The sequence below is a fragment of the Bidens hawaiensis genome, unplaced genomic scaffold, assembly GCF_021521415.1.
Source record: "Bidens hawaiensis isolate Kalapana, Puna unplaced genomic scaffold, B.hawaiensis_p1.1 tig00036687_1, whole genome shotgun sequence".
Classification (NCBI taxonomy): Eukaryota; Viridiplantae; Streptophyta; class Magnoliopsida; order Asterales; family Asteraceae; genus Bidens; species Bidens hawaiensis.
In genome coordinates this window covers 75,531-94,090 of record NW_027496396.1, presented here as the reverse complement: position 1 = coordinate 94,090, position 18,560 = coordinate 75,531, and the positions used below count along the sequence as shown (strand labels likewise).

At 35.3% G+C, this 18,560-nt stretch overlaps 1 protein-coding gene and 1 pseudogene across 1 annotated transcript; one reads left to right on the top strand and one right to left on the bottom strand.

Moving 5' to 3' along the window:
- The first annotated feature begins 833 nt into the window (after positions 1-833).
- LOC143588675 (protein DETOXIFICATION 24-like) lies at positions 834-7,231 on the top strand. The gene is made up of 9 exons (XM_077069620.1): positions 834-890; positions 4,215-4,461; positions 4,562-5,103; positions 5,191-5,277; positions 5,364-5,420; positions 5,586-5,824; positions 6,693-6,811; positions 6,898-6,984; positions 7,074-7,231. The coding sequence occupies exons 2-9, from the start codon at positions 4,216-4,218 to the stop codon at positions 7,146-7,148; spliced, it is 1,452 nt and encodes a 483-aa protein (XP_076925735.1). The 5' UTR covers positions 834-890; position 4,215; the 3' UTR covers positions 7,149-7,231.
- Positions 7,232-7,755: 524 nt separating this feature from the next.
- On the bottom strand, positions 7,756-16,661 carry LOC143588678 (very-long-chain aldehyde decarbonylase CER1-like; annotated as a pseudogene).
- Between the last annotated feature and the right edge of the window lie 1,899 nt (positions 16,662-18,560).

Genomic DNA, 18,560 nt, shown 5'->3' with positions numbered 1-18,560 from the left:
GCTTCGGAGTCTGCTTTTTCTGTTTCTGGCAGGGTTATATCGATTAGGAGGACTCGACTCACTCCACCAGCTGTAGAGATGTCGATTTGCTACAAGGATTACTTGGACTCTTTAGACAGGGCACAACATCAACGCTCACTCGAGGGGGAAATGGACTATGAGGCGGCCTTGTATGAAGACGAGGTCAATCAAGGACACACTCAACCAATGACCGATGAAGAAGCCGCGTACGACGATTACCTAAGGAATAGCTCGGGATCGGGTAGCGAAGAAAATGAGTAACAAACATCAACTTGTTAATGTAATCGTGTCTAAGCATTCTTTAATGTTTGTATTTTTGAGTTACGAATATGCGATAACGATTTAATGTTTGTATTTTTAATGTAAAAGCTATAAATGAAAGTTATGTGTTTTTAATCTTCCAAGCAAAGAATGCTAACAACGAAACCCTAAACCCTAAAGCAAAAAAAAAAAAAAAAAAAAAAAAAAAAAAAAAAAAACCGGTTAACCGGTTAGACCGGTTTTTAAAAACCGGTTATAAAAAAACCGGTTTAATAACCGGTTCTAACCGGTTTCTAAACCGGTCCAAACCGGTTTGGCCGGTTTGAGTTTTCAGCAATAATAACCGGTTAATAACCGGTCCGGTTATTAACCGAACCGGTTTTTTTCTGGATAAAAAAAACCGGTCCGGTTAAAAACCGAACCGGTTTTTTCAAAAAAACCGATTTGTGCACCTCTACGTAAGATTCACCTAACAGTGTACAAGTAGATGCATCGTACAGACCTACTAGCTTCTCTAGTGGTACCTAATATTATTTATTAACAAAACCAACTCCTTCACTGTCTGTGCTTCTGCTCCATTATTTGTGGCTTCATTTTCAGAATTTGTTGTAAGTTCTTCACCATTTTTTCTAACTTTAATCCAAGTTTTCACTTTCTGAAAATGAGTATGTACATGCTCTTAGGTATAGGTTGTTGACTAGTATTGTTATGTTTTTAGAACGTTTGGTGTTAATGTGTTATTATGTAAAATCCAAAGATTAAATGGCGTTGAAAAATATATAAAACTTTGGACTTTGAATTTCCTGCTTACAGTTTACAGTCACCGAGTGAGTTCTGATATTTAGTCTTTGTTGTAACGTACGTTTATTTTTGAATTTGTGAGGTGATGGGTTTGTGCCAATTGTTTGTTAAATGTGTTAAAAGTGATGCAGTGTAGTGGTTGTGGCATTAATAATGCTGTGGTGGGTGGATGGTGATGACGTGGTGGATAACTAGCTGGTGATGTGGATGCGTGGTAGTTTAGGGAGCCCGTAGTGGGGCTGCTCTGGCGCCCCTTTTTCTTTTTTTCAAAATGCTCAAACACCAATAAGACAATGTGTGATTATAACGCTGATTTACCGGGCAGTTTGCGTCATATGTGGTGCGCTTTTTCAGTTTTTACAAAAATGAGGTGTAGTCATAACGCCCCTTTCTAGGCATTTTACAACATATGAGGTGTAGATAGTTTTTCCAATTTTATTTTATTTTTTGTTTTTTCAATAATTAAAATTTAATAAAAAACTGTATTAAAATTAAAAATAGAAATTAATAAGACAAAAAAAAACATAAAATTAATTAAAACAAATAAAAACTACTCAAGGTCGTATTTTTGTAAATTTCATTTCTTCTTTTTTGGGCTAGGCGCTGGATTCTCGGGTCGGATTCGGGGAGGTCTCTCCTTAAAACCTCGAGGTCGTTGTCAATTTGCCTCGCTAAAATAACATCGGCGACCTTTTTATTAACTTGAAGACATTCATAACCAAGGTCGCGTATATCTTGGAGTTGACGGTTCATTTCTTTGAACTGTCCTGCCACCTGCACTCGCTGACGATGACTCGGCCCTTTTCCCTTTGCCTTGTTTCTCCTACACGTCAGCCAAAGAATCTTGAAGATATTCTCAACGACATTCTTGACATCAACATCGTCGTTGTTTAAGTTGAAGACGAGGTCTTAGACCTTTTTAATGACCTTTGATTTCTGAAGGGGGTGGTGGTTACTGGGCACCACTTAGGGTGAAACTTCAAACGATTCCAACAATCCATGTAGTGGAATATCCATGACTTGCTTTAAAACTTTATAAACGACATTTCAATGATCTCTGCATCACCGGCACCACTACCCCACGCATCTCTATTCCGACCGTACACCAAATGAAAAAGTTGACATCTCGAGCTTATGTCGTTCCATTTTGTTATTATTGAATCTTTTTTCAGGTGCGAGTCTCCTCCAATGTCTTTGAAGACCTCCAAATTTTTTTCAAAAAAATGTCGGACCCTTAATTGTTGGCTACAAAAGATAGTTAAATAAATATTATTACAAACTTAATACTATTTTTCAACAAAAAGCAATAAAATAAAGCAATAAGAATAATATTAAACACAACCAACATTCGGGATCTTCCGATACCGCTACCCATGCCCGTGCAACGCATTCACACTCGTTTGATGTGCATGCTGTAGTTTCCTTTTTAGCTTGAGGTTCGCTGAGGGGTTTCTTTGTGTGTTTTCTCTCACTGTCTTTTCTAAGTTGGCTAGACCCGGCACGAGTCTTCGGATCGGGTTGTGTCTTCGGCACAGTCTCTTTTTCATCTTGCTCGCAACTGGCCATCGTGCTCAAATTTTGGAAACCGGCCATCATGCTCGAATTTTAAAAGCCAACCATCATGCTTGGATTTTGGAACCGACCATCATGCTCGGTGCTGGTAAACCGAAACCAAGTAGTTGAATGTATGCCATCATGCTCGGGTCATAAGTAAAGACAGACTGGGAACGGATATTGGCGAGTCGGTTGGGTGGTGTTCGGTTATGGATTATTTGGGTCGGGATTGTATGGGTCAGGCGGTCGGGAGAATTGACTGAAACCGAGTACAAAATTGTTTAACGGACTCATATTTGTAGGTAAAAAATGAAGGTGGAAAATAAATTGGTGAAGATGGTGATTATATTAGGGTCCTACTAGGGACATCGAACACCCCATATGTATAGGGCTATACGGGGCTATACCCCACCCGTATAGGCCCCCGTTTAGCCCTATACAGGACGTATAGAGGGTTTTTTTAGCAATCCCCAGTGTCTCTAGAAAATCAGTTATATTAATAAAAAATGTTTTTTTTTAAATTTGACTGTTGTCCAACGGTTCAATATCCAAAAACTCGAGCCACACCAACGATTTGCACAAAACTTCGGTCCCCAACATTCACCCCAAAACCGGGGGGGGGGGGGGGGGGTGCCTCCTGAGTTTTGGCCCAAAACGCCGCGAAATTTAGACAACTACGGACGATCTAAGCAAGTGTTCTTTCGATAAATTAGAGGCTGCATGTTTTTGCAATGACCACATTTGAAGAAAACGGGTTGGTGAAAGGACCAATTACCGATCTTCCTACTTTTTTTTGTTATTTAATTTAAATAATATTTAATCATTACAATGGACTTTAATCACTATGCATAAAAACCAGAAAAAGCCTTCGGTTCTATGTGCGTTGACAATGTTTTTGGATGTTAAGGTGGTGATGATGTGACAATGTTTTTAGTTGTTTTAAGGATTTCTTATTGGGTGGGTTTGAGGTGTTTTTAAATAATGATGTTCTTATGATGTGGCAGTTGACTATACATGTTTTTGGTGTTTTTCAAAGTCCTTATTGTGGATCCTCTTGGTCAAATGACAGGTCGAGGCAGGATGTAGTGTGAAGGGGGAGTGTGGGACCTGTAGAAAACTATTATTAGTATATTCTTATTTTATTTATTATTATTATTATTATATTGTTATTGCTATAAATAAATCATCATCAACTTCTTCTTCTTGTTGATGGGATATTCCTAATTGGGTGATGAGATATTCCTAATTGGGTAATTATTGTAAAATCATGGAACGAGCTTTTTTTATCCTACAAGTTCGTTGGGTTACACTTTGATTACTTGCCCACACAATTCATACTTCCAAAGTTAGGCATATAACGTGCAATTACGTTGTAGTACACAATATGATTTTGATAATAAGAAAAAAAAAGGGTGCATTGATATGCCCTGTTAAGTAAATCAATCTTCCAGCCTAGATGACTGGTATTTTTTTAAGTTTTTATTTAGTCTTGCAGGATCAATTTATTTTTTAAGAATTGTTATATATTACTTTTACTTATTTTAATTAAATACTTGAAATAGTTTCTGAATCTTCAGGATGGATAATGGAGTGGAGACAAAGCTTCTTCGACATGAAGAAGAACAGGAGGGTGCCTTACAAAAAAGGGTATGGGACGAATCGAAAAAGATTTGGAGGGTCGCATTGCCAGGCATCATAGCAAGAGTTTCCTCATTCGGAACCATCGTTGTCACCCAGTCATTTGTTGGCCATGTCAGCAACATAGATCTCGCTGGCTACGCACTTGTTCAGACACTTACTGTCCGATTTATCAATGGAACACTTGTAAGTTGACCAGTCTTTTATGTATCTTATAAATAACAAAAGCAGCGATATTTTAAGTAAGATATTGACCATTTTTGTTATTATTTGAATGCATTAACAGTTGGGAATGTCAAGTGCAACCGAAACCCTTTGCGGGCAATCATTTGGAGCCGGCCAACACCACATGATGGGTATTCACTTGCAACGGTCTTGGATCGTTGACTTGGTTACTGTGACCATTTTGCTCCCGCTATTAATCCTTGGTACCCAAATCTTTAAACTCTTTGGTGAGGAAGAATCGATAGCAGAAAGTGGTGGATTCATATCTTTATGGTTCATCCCTTGTGTCTATAACTATGTTTTTAGCCTCACCATACAAATGTACCTACAAGCACAGTTAAAGAACTTGATTGTTGCATGGCTTTCGGCTTTTCAATTCGTCTTCCATATACTTTTGTCACTACTTTTCGTGTATAAGTTTAATTGGGGGGTCTCGGGTGCAATGCTTGCACTCGGGGTATCATCATGGACTCTTGTTTTCGGAGAATTCATATACGTTTTCGGAGGGTGGTGTCCAAATACGTGGAAGGGATTCACAGTTGCTGCTTTTAAGGATCTGTGGCCTGTTGTCAAGCTCTCAATATCTTCTGGTGTCATGCTTTGGTAAGTTTTTGTGACTGTAGGTAGCACTATTTTAAGACTAACTTACTATTCATACCGACGTTCGTTTGACTTATTATCGATGTGTAGCTTGGAGCTATGGTACTATGCTGTTCTAGTTTTACTTGCTGGATACATGCCAAATGCCGAGGTGGCAATATCCGCCTTCTCCATTAGGTATCAGCGCATGCTCACTCTTCTTTCTCCATTTACATGTCATCTTGAAAGATACTTAAAACTCATTTTTTAAAACTCGTTTACAGCCTGAACATTAACTCGTGGGAGTTCATGATAAGCCTTGGTTTCTTAAGTGCTGCATGGTGAGTAATCAACAGTTACTTTGCAATAATGATGCCAGTGCATACCAAAACCAATATTGTGTCACTGGTACTTGTGATGCATAAGCATATATAGGAAAATATTTATGAGTTATTTTTTTATATTTGACTGATGCGTGTTAAATTGCAACTTTAACATGGATAAAGTGTCCGGGTGGCAAATGAGTTAGGGCGAGGAAACTCAAAAGCAGTGAAGTTTTCTATCAAAGTGGTGATGGGAATTTCGGCCACAATAGGCGTGTTCTTCTTTGTTCTCAGTTTGGTTTTCCGAGAATTTATTGCATACCTGTTTACAGATGATAAAAGAGTTGCAGATACAGTATCTGATCTTTCTTTGCTTCTCTCTTTTTCGGTTCTGATGAATGGCATTTACCCTGTACTCTCTGGTAACTTCTTCCATACATAATATATAGTTAGTTCACCCATTCGCAGATGTGTAAACGAGTCAATGTGCTCGTAAGCTACTCGAGATCCGCTCGGTAAAAGCTCAAAACAAGCCAAGCTTAAACGAGTTTGAGCCTAAAAATAATCTTGTTTGATAAACGAGCCTTTTGAATATAATATTTATATTTATATAAGAATTTTTGTTATATACAAAATTATGATAAATTTAAGTAACTAATATATGTTATCTTGTATGTAAGAATTAGAATTAAAACTGTGTATAACTAATTAACAAATAATAAGTGAACGGAGTTCGAGCTTGAAAAACTACTCATGAGTACAGATCAAGCTTTAAAAATACAGCTCGAATAAGCTAAACTCAAGCTTGAGCACTTGTAAGTTAAATGAGACTAGCTCGAGCATGGTCAAGCTCGGGCTCACCTTGATTCGTTTACGCCCCTACCCATGCGCACATGCTTACAAATTTTGGAAAGTTTTCATGTTATGTTCACCATGTTTATGACATATACCCCTTGACAACAACCCACCATGTTTAAGGTCAGTGTGCTTACATAACCAGTAAGGCAATAACTGCAACCATTGGTCAATAACTGATCAAAACCAACCAATAAAAGTCAAAAGTCAATTGTAGAATACACATGTAGTCAACTTCGACACAAGAATAGCATAAACCTAAGTTAATACAGTAAACAGACATTTATCAATAAAACTGCCCAAATTTATGATAATATTGTTTGCATTTTGTTAATTTGAAAAGCTATGAGTAAAATAGTCCAGATCTTGTGTCTTTCATTTGGAAAGTTTATTTAGTACTGATCACCAACTGAGAAAAACAATATTTGTGACAAGGGGTGGCAATTGGAGCTGGTATGCAGACAACTGTAGCGATCGTTAACCTCGTTTGCTTTTACTTGATCGGCATTCCATTGGGAGCTTTGCTCGGATATTTAACCCCACTTCAAGTTAAGGTACATATATAAAACTTAACGTTTAAAAGCCAAAAGGCTACTTTTGTGTGCGAGATCATCTATGATAAGTTCGATTTACTTTATAGGGTATATGGATTGGAATGATAGGTGGTGTTGTAGCTCAAACTATTACACTCACATATATGATTTGGAGAACAAACTGGGATGATGAGGTAAATTTACAATACATTTCCATATTGGTCATGTTATTTTGATGTTTCGTATAAAGTATCAACCGTCATTGCTGCTTTGCCAACCATAGGTGAAGAAGGCTTCAGAGCGTCTCATGCAGTTTTATGTGAAGACCGATGAAAACACTGAGCAAATTTCCAGTTAGTCATAACTTAGAAACGCCCTGGAGTTCGAGACCTTTTATTTTGGAGTAATGTTATGAGTACGGGATTAGGCTCTTCGATTATTCAGGATGCATTGATTTAGACTATCAACTGTGTAGCGCTCCACGCTTTTGTGTATGAACCTTACCTTGCATTTATTGTCCAAGTTATTGTGTAGTGTTTTTCTTATATAATGTGATTCATCATTTATGTCTTGTATTTGGGTTCCAAATGTAAGAAATAAACTACAAGTAATGATTTTCCATGTAATTGTTTTGAACGAAGAGAAAGAAAAATTGGTAGTTTTTCAATTCGAAATAAACCCCTTAATGTTAACCCAGTTTTTTAAATGTTACAGTAAAGATACTTGTTTTTTTGGCAATAATATTGTTAAATGCAACATATATGAATTTTAATTGAATATGAGAAAATTTAGACTGAAAACACCCCATATTTCCACTATAATACGATTATACGAACTTCACATACACACAAAAACACATGGCGTACATACACATTATAAAAGTTTGAAAGAGAACGAGTTTAGTTCTCGATTGCATATCATCTGATAAAATTAAGTTGCATAAAAATATAGATAGCCTCAAATGAGTAGTGATAGATAGTTTTAGTTGAGTGATTTGGGTATAGGTGTAAAGCCGTGTTTAAGACTTGCTTGCCAAATTTTGTCAACATTGAACATCTCATTCCCACATTCATTCACGTTCCATCCTTCTAAGCCATGCACTAGTCCAGCTATTCTCCACGCACTCATTACCCTTCTTGGCAACCAGTCCTGTACCACAATCACTCTTTAAATTCAGATAATGAGATGTAGCAATACCATGCACATGTAGCAAGTTATATTATCATGACGTGACATTTTTATAAGTACTTGGCGTAAGAAAGAAATTTTAATAAAGTTACGTGTATATAATTAAACTACATTTCATAAAGACGGCTTTATCTTAAATTTAATTGCATAAGTGTATGATGCACATGAAATGTTTTGGACATAAATGCATGCTAGATATGAGCTGCTTTGAGTTTCATGTATGCATTAATTTTCAATAAAAAATAAATATAAATGAGTCTGGTTTAAAGCAAGTTTTATGTGTTGATTCAAGGTCGTTAAAACTGATGGTTTTTTGTGGTTTGCCGTAATTTTTTTTTTGGGGGAGGGGGGGCACAGGAAGGAGGAAGAAGAAAAACCCGGAAAGGGGGTTAGTGATTTAATTAAAATTTATTTCTAATTTAAGTTTAACGACGGGTAAAATGTTTTTTTCCATTAAACCTTAAAATTAAAGATTTCTTTATGGTTTTCTGATTTAAATCTATTTTATGTACATATAGTTTTCAAAACTTTTGGGCAAAAGTAAACCTAGGCTGACTTGGGTCTTATCCTTGTAATTAGTTCTTAATTTAGTTAATTGCTTAAATTTAAATAATAAAATAATGATAGTTACCATATGTATAATTTAACTACCAACCTCACAAGAGTCAACATTCTCAAGTTGTTTGGGAGTCAACATGGCAGGGGTAGTTTGGTAAAAGCAATCTTTGTTCACTTTGTTTGGAGGGAAGTGAGAGTAAGGGATAATCAAGGTTCCTTTTGCTGCCTTCAACTCTTCTTCTTTGCTTAATCCATCTCCCACCAACCACACCTTTAAACATCCGTGTATATTAATTTATATTACTACTAAAACTAATATGTATGTGTCTAAACGGTTTACCTTTTGTGAGTACGTATTTGAACGAATCAAGTTATGTTGATCATCAGTTGATTCCACATTGTGTTTAAGCTTTCGATAATCGTCCGGTCTAGATATTGCAACCTACAATGGGTTTGTTATACATCATTTTTAGCTATGACTTTTACTCATTGTATCAATTTTAAGCATGCAGATTAGACGTTTGCTATTGGAAATGACCTGAATGCCCTTGTGGCATAGAGCTAGGGCAAGGTAATAAGCAACCTTGTTGAAATTGCCTCTAAAACCAACTTGAGTTGTGCCTTTAGGAATGGAATTGAGAACTATAGCAACTGCCAAGCTGCTCCCATCCACCAACTTAACTTTCACTTTTGGATTTCTTTTTATGAATAGCTCCCCATTTCTATTTAGCTCCTCCTCCTACATATATCATCATAACATCAGAAGGTAAGACTATTTGTTGATTAATGTGAATGGCAAATAGTATGGGGTTATCAAATGATTGTAGGATCTTGGTGATGCGCATTACAGAAAACTTGGTGTTACTGACAAAGAATAATCGACTGACAAATCCATCGTTTTGTAGTGGTGTGGTTCTATAAGGTTTGGACCTCAGGAAAGATTTATATATTTTAGGTATTTTTATAGAATATATATATTTGATGAAGTTTATTCTAAATATATATTTATATCGATTCTAATAAGTCAATTGCTATTGATTGAATAAAAAAGAAGATAGCAGCAAATTAAAAAAAAAATCATTATTTCACAAAATATAAAAGTTGTAGATTAAAAAGTAGATATCAAATTAGATGTTTGCTACAATTGTAATTATTGATATTAAGTAATAGTAAAGTATTAAACCAAACCTGATTGAGTAGACCTAGAGTCAAAACTTTGGCCCTTTTTCCCTCTGCTTCAAGTGTTGCTTCAATAATCAAGCCATTGATGGCCTCTCTTTGTCATTCCATGAAATACTTCCAAAATAAATAAAAAGAAACATATATATTTCAAATAAAATGGTAAAAGAAAATAATAAATAAAAAACTATGAATTATACACTACATACTTGTATCTTGTATTTTGGTATGGCCCATGTTTGTATTTTAAGTTTCTTAAAAGCGTTTCTTTCGATCACGAAAGTTTTGCCGTAAATCCACAGAATTATCATGGACAAGAAAGTGACAGGCCATAGCATCCGCAAGTACCATTTGGGAGACGTGTAAGGTTTAGAAGCCAAAGAGGCAAACCCGACCCTCAAGTGGTAGATTGATTCGGGTGTTATTAGATGTGTTAAGTATATAACATCCGGTGACTCATCTCTTCTCTCGAGTGATTTGTCATACAACGTGTGTGCAGAATTATTGAGAGTGCCATAAATATAGTCGTAGAACGGCATAAATAGTGAATAATTGGTTCTGAATTGAGTATGGTGCAATGAATGATACCTAGGGAGACAGAAATAATCAAACTTAATAATTTTTTTATGTGAAGACAATAACAATAGATATTAATAGCAATTATTAAATATGAAAGAAGGCTAAAAGAGTTATCAAGTAAATATACTTACGAAGGAGTGTACATCAGGTACTTAAGGGGAGGGAAGTTTATGAAGGTTATTTTGGGGATTAGCTCAAAATTGCAATGGCCCATATTGTTCATCACATCAATGTAGGTCACGTAGCCAGCAAATGCAAGTATGGATGCTGTCTTGGATAGGGTGATGGTGACCAGTGGTATGGCGAAGAGTATGAAGTAGGCAATGTGCTCAGCAAATGGATGAATCACAGCTGCATCATCAAACCAATAGAAACTAAACTGTCATTGACACAAAATTTATTGACAGAAGTATTCGTAGGTGATCATTAACGGATAAAGCAAGAAACTTGAGAAAAAAAGGGCACTAAATTTCTAAATTTGTCTATGGTTGTAATACTCATCGAATGATTTTAAACAAAATTAAAGAGACTAAATAGTTCAATCCGACGATCAATGACATATTTTACGACATAAGATATTTTTCTAGCCTTTATTCCTTTAAAATGGGATAAAAGTTATATGTATAGCTATAAGAGCGGTTTGACAATCTTGTATTGAATCATTAAAAAACTTGATCGGTTTAGTGGTAACCTCTTAATGGAATCATTAAAAGGCTACCGAACAGACCCTTAGATTTAAAAAATTCACACACATGCATGTACATCTATATTTGTAATAATATCATAATTATATGCTACAATTTTAAAATATAAAAAGAATCTTAAATAAGTAAATAAAATTGGTTACATGTAACAATTTGTTACTAGAATAAACAAATACGTAAACCGTTCTCACTTTTAATCATCTCAACACATAACGTCATCTTCGTTTGCCTAGTTAAACAGAACGTTTCTTTTTAAAGTTATTTTCCACCAAACTTAAATGTAAAGTGCATTAAAGTACTGAATGGTTTGGATTGTACTTAATTGTTTGGACTAGTTTAACTTCAAGAGGATGATTGATGAGTGCTTTCAAACAGGTTGTTGCACTAATTGGTACTAGCTACTACCTATGAATGTACGGACAATAACATTTATTGTTTTTAACTATCACAACAAAAATGACTAAAATACCCTATCATACGAGAAAATAGATAGAGAGATTTACATGTGATGGGTTCGGTGACAACCGAAGAATGATGATGAGAATGATAGCGATTGTAGAGGAAATGGTGGTGGAGGGCTCTGTGAAGCCAATAATACAGAAATTCTACCACTCCCACATGTAGTAAACTTACAATGATCACTCCATCTAATCTCCACCAAGGCAAGTGTTTAACTCCAGGTAGCGAATAATATCCGACATAGTACAATATCCCATTGAATATTATTTGATCATCCCTGAAAAATAATCAAAATACTAATAATTCACAATTTAATTTGATCATCCCTGAAAAATAATCAAAATACTATTATTTGGTTCCATTGGTAAATTTCTTTGTTATTGGGGTGGTGGCCCAATGGTAGAGAACACCAACATCTTGGGTTCAAGTCTCACTACCAGCAAAGAAATTTACCTTTCAAAAAAAAAAAAAAAACTAAACTCTAGTTCCAATCTTTTGTAACAAGACAATAAGGGTAATTTGGTAAGATATCTTGTTTAACCATATTATAGAGGGAGAGAGATCCGACCAGTCTCTTTCACGATCAACTTGTTCAAACTCAATTGCCTTATCAACAATCCTACTTTTGCCTTTGGCTGTTTTGTAGCGAGAGAGTGAAATCCAAAACTGATTGATAAGTGCCCGAAGCAAGAGTAAGGGGTGAATTAACATTACACCAAAATCTCGCTCATTGGCATCTAAAGTCACGACGTCATACGTACTCTTCACAACCCATGGCGCCAATACCACGTACAACATATTATTGATATATATAAAATAAAAAAGTGATCCAAAAATCTTAAATGCTTGATTAATATAAAATAATAAAAATTAATATTAACAATAGACAAACTGATCAAATTACAAGTATATCTATCAGGAATTCAGGAAATCCATTAAAGGAATAAGAACATCTTGATACAACTTTATTTTGTTCAGAAATGCGGATGATATTTCTACAGAAGTGGTTAAGAGTTCCACATATGTTTAATACTTTAAAAACACACACACAAATCACATAATTGGTGCATGTGTAGCCCTGACATGTTTCAATCTACAAGTACACTTATCTGATCGAGTTCGATGCCAAACTAGTACTTGCTATTGAGTACTAGGAAAAACAATAAATTAAGGTGGTAGGATCTAACTACCTCTAATTTAATTCTAAATGGAGATAACTTATTTCAAAAAGAAAATTATAGATCAACTAGAATAGTAGAATGTGATCTTTTCGATCAGTAAATATCTTAAGCAATAAAAATCTAGTTGATTATAGTATGTTTCAGTATGGCATAAGAAAAAACGAGTTAAGTACTTTCTGCACTCTTGTATATGACCATAAGCTAAATGCACTCCACAACCTAGTGTGTAAAATTACAAAACTAGCCTCATACATGACCAGATCTAACAAGAAAATTTAAGACAAAACATCAAAACTAGTCCTTTATGTTTGTGCGTTTTTTCAGTGGTTATCCTTTCGCAAACTTAATGGCAGAAACCATCCTTTTTGTTAAAAAAAATTATATCACGTTAGGTCCTTTGGCTTTAACCCGGTTAAATTTTTACGTTAAATATAGTCATGTGCAATGCACATAAGGGTATATTGGTCATTTTACTCTTGAAAAATTAAAATCAAATAATATTATACACATACAAACACACACATATATAGAAACACACCCTATCTCTCTCTTCCTTTTTCCTTCCTTCCTGGCACCACCCACCACCACCACCACACCACAACCACCACTGTGATTCATCACCACCATCCACCATTGCACCACATCCAATGTCATCAACTTCAACAATCACCACATCCACCATTGCACCACTACCTCCGAGCACCAACAATCCTGTCAAAGAAAACGAGCACCATCATCCTCTAAACGCTAAACTGACCGCAAAATCAACTATAGACACTCCACCATTTTTAGCATCCTCAACCGGAAGGTTCAGATCTGTAAGAAGAAACCCCAAAGTTGGGCCGTCAGTGTACGCGTGACAGATCTTCGACACTATTTGAGCTTTTTTTTTCTGGTGGGTGTGTGATTTTCTATGGTTTTATTAAGTCTGACAAGTCCAATTTGGTGTGAAATTGAAGATCGGGGCTCCCTTTTTCATCTATGCATCTATGTCTCCGGTAATTGTAAAGCCTATCGTTTCAAGGTGTTTTGGGGCTAATTTGTGCTGTTTCGATGGCGGCGATGTATTAGATGGTGGCGATGGTGGCAATCCGGTGGCGGTGGTTGTGGCCTTCACACAGACAGAAAGAAATTGTGGAGAGAGAAAAAAAATAAACCTAATTAGCATAATCGGATTCACCTTAGGTATGGATTCACCTCAATTTGGGTTTGTTGGGCAGTTTTGGTGTTTTGCGGCTGTTGATTTGATGGATCTGAAACAAGGTTTAACGTTGCCGGTCAAACTCAGATCTCTCGTCGGTCAAACTCAGACCTGATTTTCAAAATCCAGATCTGAAACAAGTTTGGTGCTACCATCAGAAGGGAAGGGGGTGGCGAAAATGGCGGTGGCTGCCGGAGTGTAATAGGGGGAGAGGGAGAGATGAGAGAGAGAGTTCATATGTTTATATGTTTTTTATAAATATATTTTTAGTTCTAATGATTACATATGTTGTAAAATTACCAAACTACCCTCATGTGTCTTGCACATGACCAGATTTAACGAGAAAAAATAACGGGGTTAGTGCCAAAGGACGTAACGTGATATGGTTTTTAAGCATAAAGGATGGTTTCTGCCATTAAGTTTGCGAAATGACAACTACTGAAAAAATGTGTAAATATAAAGGACAAGTTTTGATGTTTTGTCAAAATTTAATTATGGGTCAAGTACAAAACGTGTAACATTTGAAAATATTAAGTGCAAATCTCGTCAATTTTAAATGTAAGTGACATACGTTGAAATTTAGTTCCATCATAAATGACATAATTTGTAATTTAGTTAATTTAGCACATATTTATCTATGTTAACTTAATATTACCGTATAAAGATAATCAGCACATGCATATGTATCTAAAGATGTTAAGTACATTTTCTTTCTAGAAATTGAAGCATTGATTGTATGTATTGGACATGGAAAATTGCCATGTTGCATGGAAAGTGCAATATGCATAAGGTGACCAAGGTCTCCCCCCCTCCCTGTCGACGACATTAGATTTTGAAGAATGCTGGAATTGGTCATCTTCTTTTGGGCCAGAGCAGGCGCAGCCCCCACCAAGTATTTTCGTTCTGTAGTATTTTTTTTTTCTTTTTTGGAAAAATAAAATTATGTATTGAGTCTGGCCTAGCCATGTTATTTGAGTTTGGCCAATCCAGATTATTTGAGTCCGATTGCACCCTTTAAAGGCTAAGAAATAAAACCCATAAGGCCAAGCCTAAGCCCAAATAAATTTTATAACAAAAAAACAACCAACCATTAAGCCTAAAATCCAATCCTAACATCTAAATCCGATATGTTATGTTGATGTTCAAACACAACAAACAGAGTTTCCATTGTGTGTTGCCCTAGGTGAATTCGTGAAATCATTGGGTGTGAGGTTTGGCATAGAATAAAAGCAAGCAGTTGAAATCATTTATGTGTGAAATCGATTAATTGATTGATTGGGCGATGCCGTTGAGCCAGGTTCAGAACTAAATCGTGTGGGAGTGAATCGATTAATTGAAACAGTCAACAGAAGCAAGCGGGAACCAGGTTTAGAAATTCATATTTCACCTTTTTGTATTTTTTTTTCAATTTGGTAAGTTAGGGTTTGGAATTATTTGAAGATTTGATTATGTGAGTTCGGTATTCAAGTGTCAATTTGATATGTTTTAATTTTGGATTAAAATTTATATGTATTAGTTTAATTATCATTTATCATGGGAAAGCTAAAAACCATCAACTCTTTTTTCAAAAGCAAGGTAATGAAAATCAAAGAGGAAAAGAGTTGGAATGAATTTGTTATTCAAGTATCAATTTATTTGTTTAAAAAATTGGTTTTTATGTGTAAAATTGGTAAGTTGAATGGTTAAATTTAGAGTTGAATGGCCCGACCCGAATATAGAGTCGAATTAGTGTTTTAGTTGAATGATTGAATATAGAGTTTTTATTGTTTAACCCGGCCCGAACCGGGTCGCTGACCCACCCGAAACTTATAAGTAGGAAAAAAAGTTGGGTCTCACAACTTTCGGCCCATGCATACCAGATGTTCAAGATCCGCCTTTGATCATTTACGTAACAAAGCACTCCATAACGCATTTTGAGGCAATTTATCGAACATCTGTGATCCATTGAACAATAAGTTTAGTTTTTATAATATTCTATTTATGTAATACTTTATTATTGATTACGTAATGCTTTATTTTCAATTTCCAACTCGCGATTGGTTATGCACTAAGGATTGCGAAAGCCTTCATTCACTTACTAAGCCTATATTTAAATTGATACACCGAGCGACTATGTAACCGGATCCTAGAGTCTTGGTGTATGTAATAATTTAAACAAGAGACTGGTACGTCTTACAAACAAAACTATCACGCCACCACAATAAAACTGGTAGAGCATCCAAAAAATTAATCTAAAAGTGAAAAAAGCCGTCTACTTTCTGACATTTAGTGGCACCAATTAAATCATGCCTATTAATCTATATTTTTAACTTGTGTTATAAGTTTAATTACTTTTCTTATTTTCCATTTAATTTATATTATATTCTAATATTTAGTTTTAGCGTCAAAACTAAATAGAACGTGATGTGATACGCTCAGGTAGAGGTTTGTGAATGCTTGTTAGTTTTAGCGTCAAAATTTACAAAATAAAAAATCTTAACAAGCTGGCAAATTAAGCACCCACTATTTCTTGTAGAGAATGTGAACGTATATATATCATTTAAGAGATCCAGAAAAACAAAATCATTAATCGCCTACAAAAATAATAAATATGTTTGACATACCTGCTAAATAACTCATTAATCACGTAACAAAAATAAATATTCTTGACGAACATATTTGCTAATCTAAATCATTAATCGCGTAACAAAACAATATATATTTGATCAACCTACTAAATGAAAGCTATAGAAAAGAAAGTCATGAGCAATTAAGAATTGTACCTTGAAGCTTCCTAATGGTTTCCATGGTCAGTCTGTGAGAAATCCAGGAGTGGTACCCATTATTGAAGAAGAAGAAGAAGAAGTAATGCCTGCTTTTGTGTTTCCTGATTTGAGAATATATTTATAGAGAAACACCATTTCATAAATTACCATCAAGCATTAACTGCACTAAGCTAGCTAGTATAACCTTTATGTCTATTGGTATGGTATGTTTGGTTACACTGCTATTTTATAAATATATAAACTATACATTTTTTAGTAACTATATAACCCAAGGTTGCAAAAGTCGCTAGACGGATCCTAGGCGACCGACTGGGGAGTTAGGTGTTCTCGGAGTACTCGGGGGGTACTCGGACATGGTAAATATAAAGAAAATTTATTTTTGATATTATATATATGCGAAATATCATAACTTTACCAATATTTATAACAAAATAGGTGAATATCAACATAAATAAGAGAAATACATTTTTAAATGATAAAATATTCAAAAAATGCTAATCATTAATTAAAAATGATACTTGTTCTTTAATCTTATTGAAATACGAATTATGTTTTATTTATTTGAGTCAAAATCCGCCAAAGTTCAACGATAAGATGTGGTTCTAACTGAGGTTGACCACATTTGATCAATTTTAAGTAACTAGGCGGAGTTAAAGAAGCTCACCTCGGCGACATACCTTGTAGCGATTACTCGGGAGTACTCAGCCTAGTAAATCTACTTTACAACATTGATATAACCTTTATGTCGATTGCTATAACTCTAGTTATAGTTTTGATAATTTAAATTTGCTTCTTGAAAGGGGTGTGTGTGTGTGTGTGTATACTAGTAGAACTGTAGAAGTGCCCGCTCGTTGCGGCAGGGGCGCGACGGACATTTGATCGGGCTTGATTAGACTCTTGGGCCATGTAAATGAACAAATGATTAATATAGTTGAATAACAAATGAAAGGGTTTCGATTAAAGTTTGATCCAATGATTTAAGTTTGAACAGGGCATAATTGTACGACATTTTAAAAAGGGTGAGTTTGATCGGGTGTCGCAATTGATGTTAGATTAAATTTAATCTAGTTGTGTATCATCAGCCAAGCCATTCTTGGTTTTAAACATTTTATTCCTTCCATTGAAAAATAGCCATTGTATTTTGTATTGCATGTTGATGGTTGGGTAAAAGTTAGTTAGTTTTATATATTAATTAGTTATATTTAGGTTAATAAATGAATGAACATTGATACTTCAAGCATTGTTATATGTTTTCAGGACATTGGAAGTTAAGGAGCTTAAATGAGCTAATTCAGAGCCATCCAGATGAAGATTAAGCAAGCCTCAAGAATATGGAAGGATGGGGAAACATGTATTGAAGGTTAAGAAGGATTCGGGAAAGGATTAGATGAGAAACTTGAAGCCGAAGTGAAAACTGAACAAGATGGGTTACCAGGAAAGTGTCTTTTAGTAAAACGGACGTATCTCGGCCTAGAAAATGAGTTACGGAATCCATAATATATGAATTTCATGTTTCTCAACGAGACGAATCTGAATTTGAAGTCAATTGCATCTTCGCGTATCGCGAAGATGCAGGACATGCAACTTCGCGATACGCGAAGATGCTTAAAGTCGGCTAAAGTTAGGTTTTTCACTATATAAACGATTTTTCGACCCTTTTCGGCATATTACGACTTCCAGAGGCAGAAGAGGTGTTCTAGGGTGACTTTCAGCCATCCTGAAGCTTCCGGTTCCATCATTGATCATATGTTCAAAAAGATAAGTGCTTTAACGATTATGTCGATGTCCGGCTAGTCGTGTGTGTTCGTTCTAGGCTAAGGTTTTGTGTAATATACTGTTATGGTCAGATTCTTGTGCTTCATGAATATAGCTTGATTGATTTTATATGATTTGTCTTGCTTAATTAGTATTTGGTTGATTAAAGCTTGAGTTTGCGATTATTGATTTGTGTAATGT

What these genes read in the sequence shown, in the direction of transcription:
- LOC143588675 (XM_077069620.1), top strand. Translation starts at nt 4,216, where the DNA reads ATGGATAATGGAGTGGAGACAAAGCTTCTTCGACATGAAGAAGAACAG. An exon ending in GATTTATCAATGGAACACTT is followed by an intron (nt 4,462 to 4,561) that starts GTAAGTTGACCA and finishes ATGCATTAACAG; the next exon opens with TTGGGAATGTCAAGTGCAAC. An exon ending in TAACCCCACTTCAAGTTAAG is followed by an intron (nt 6,812 to 6,897) that starts GTACATATATAA and finishes TTTACTTTATAG; the next exon opens with GGTATATGGATTGGAATGAT.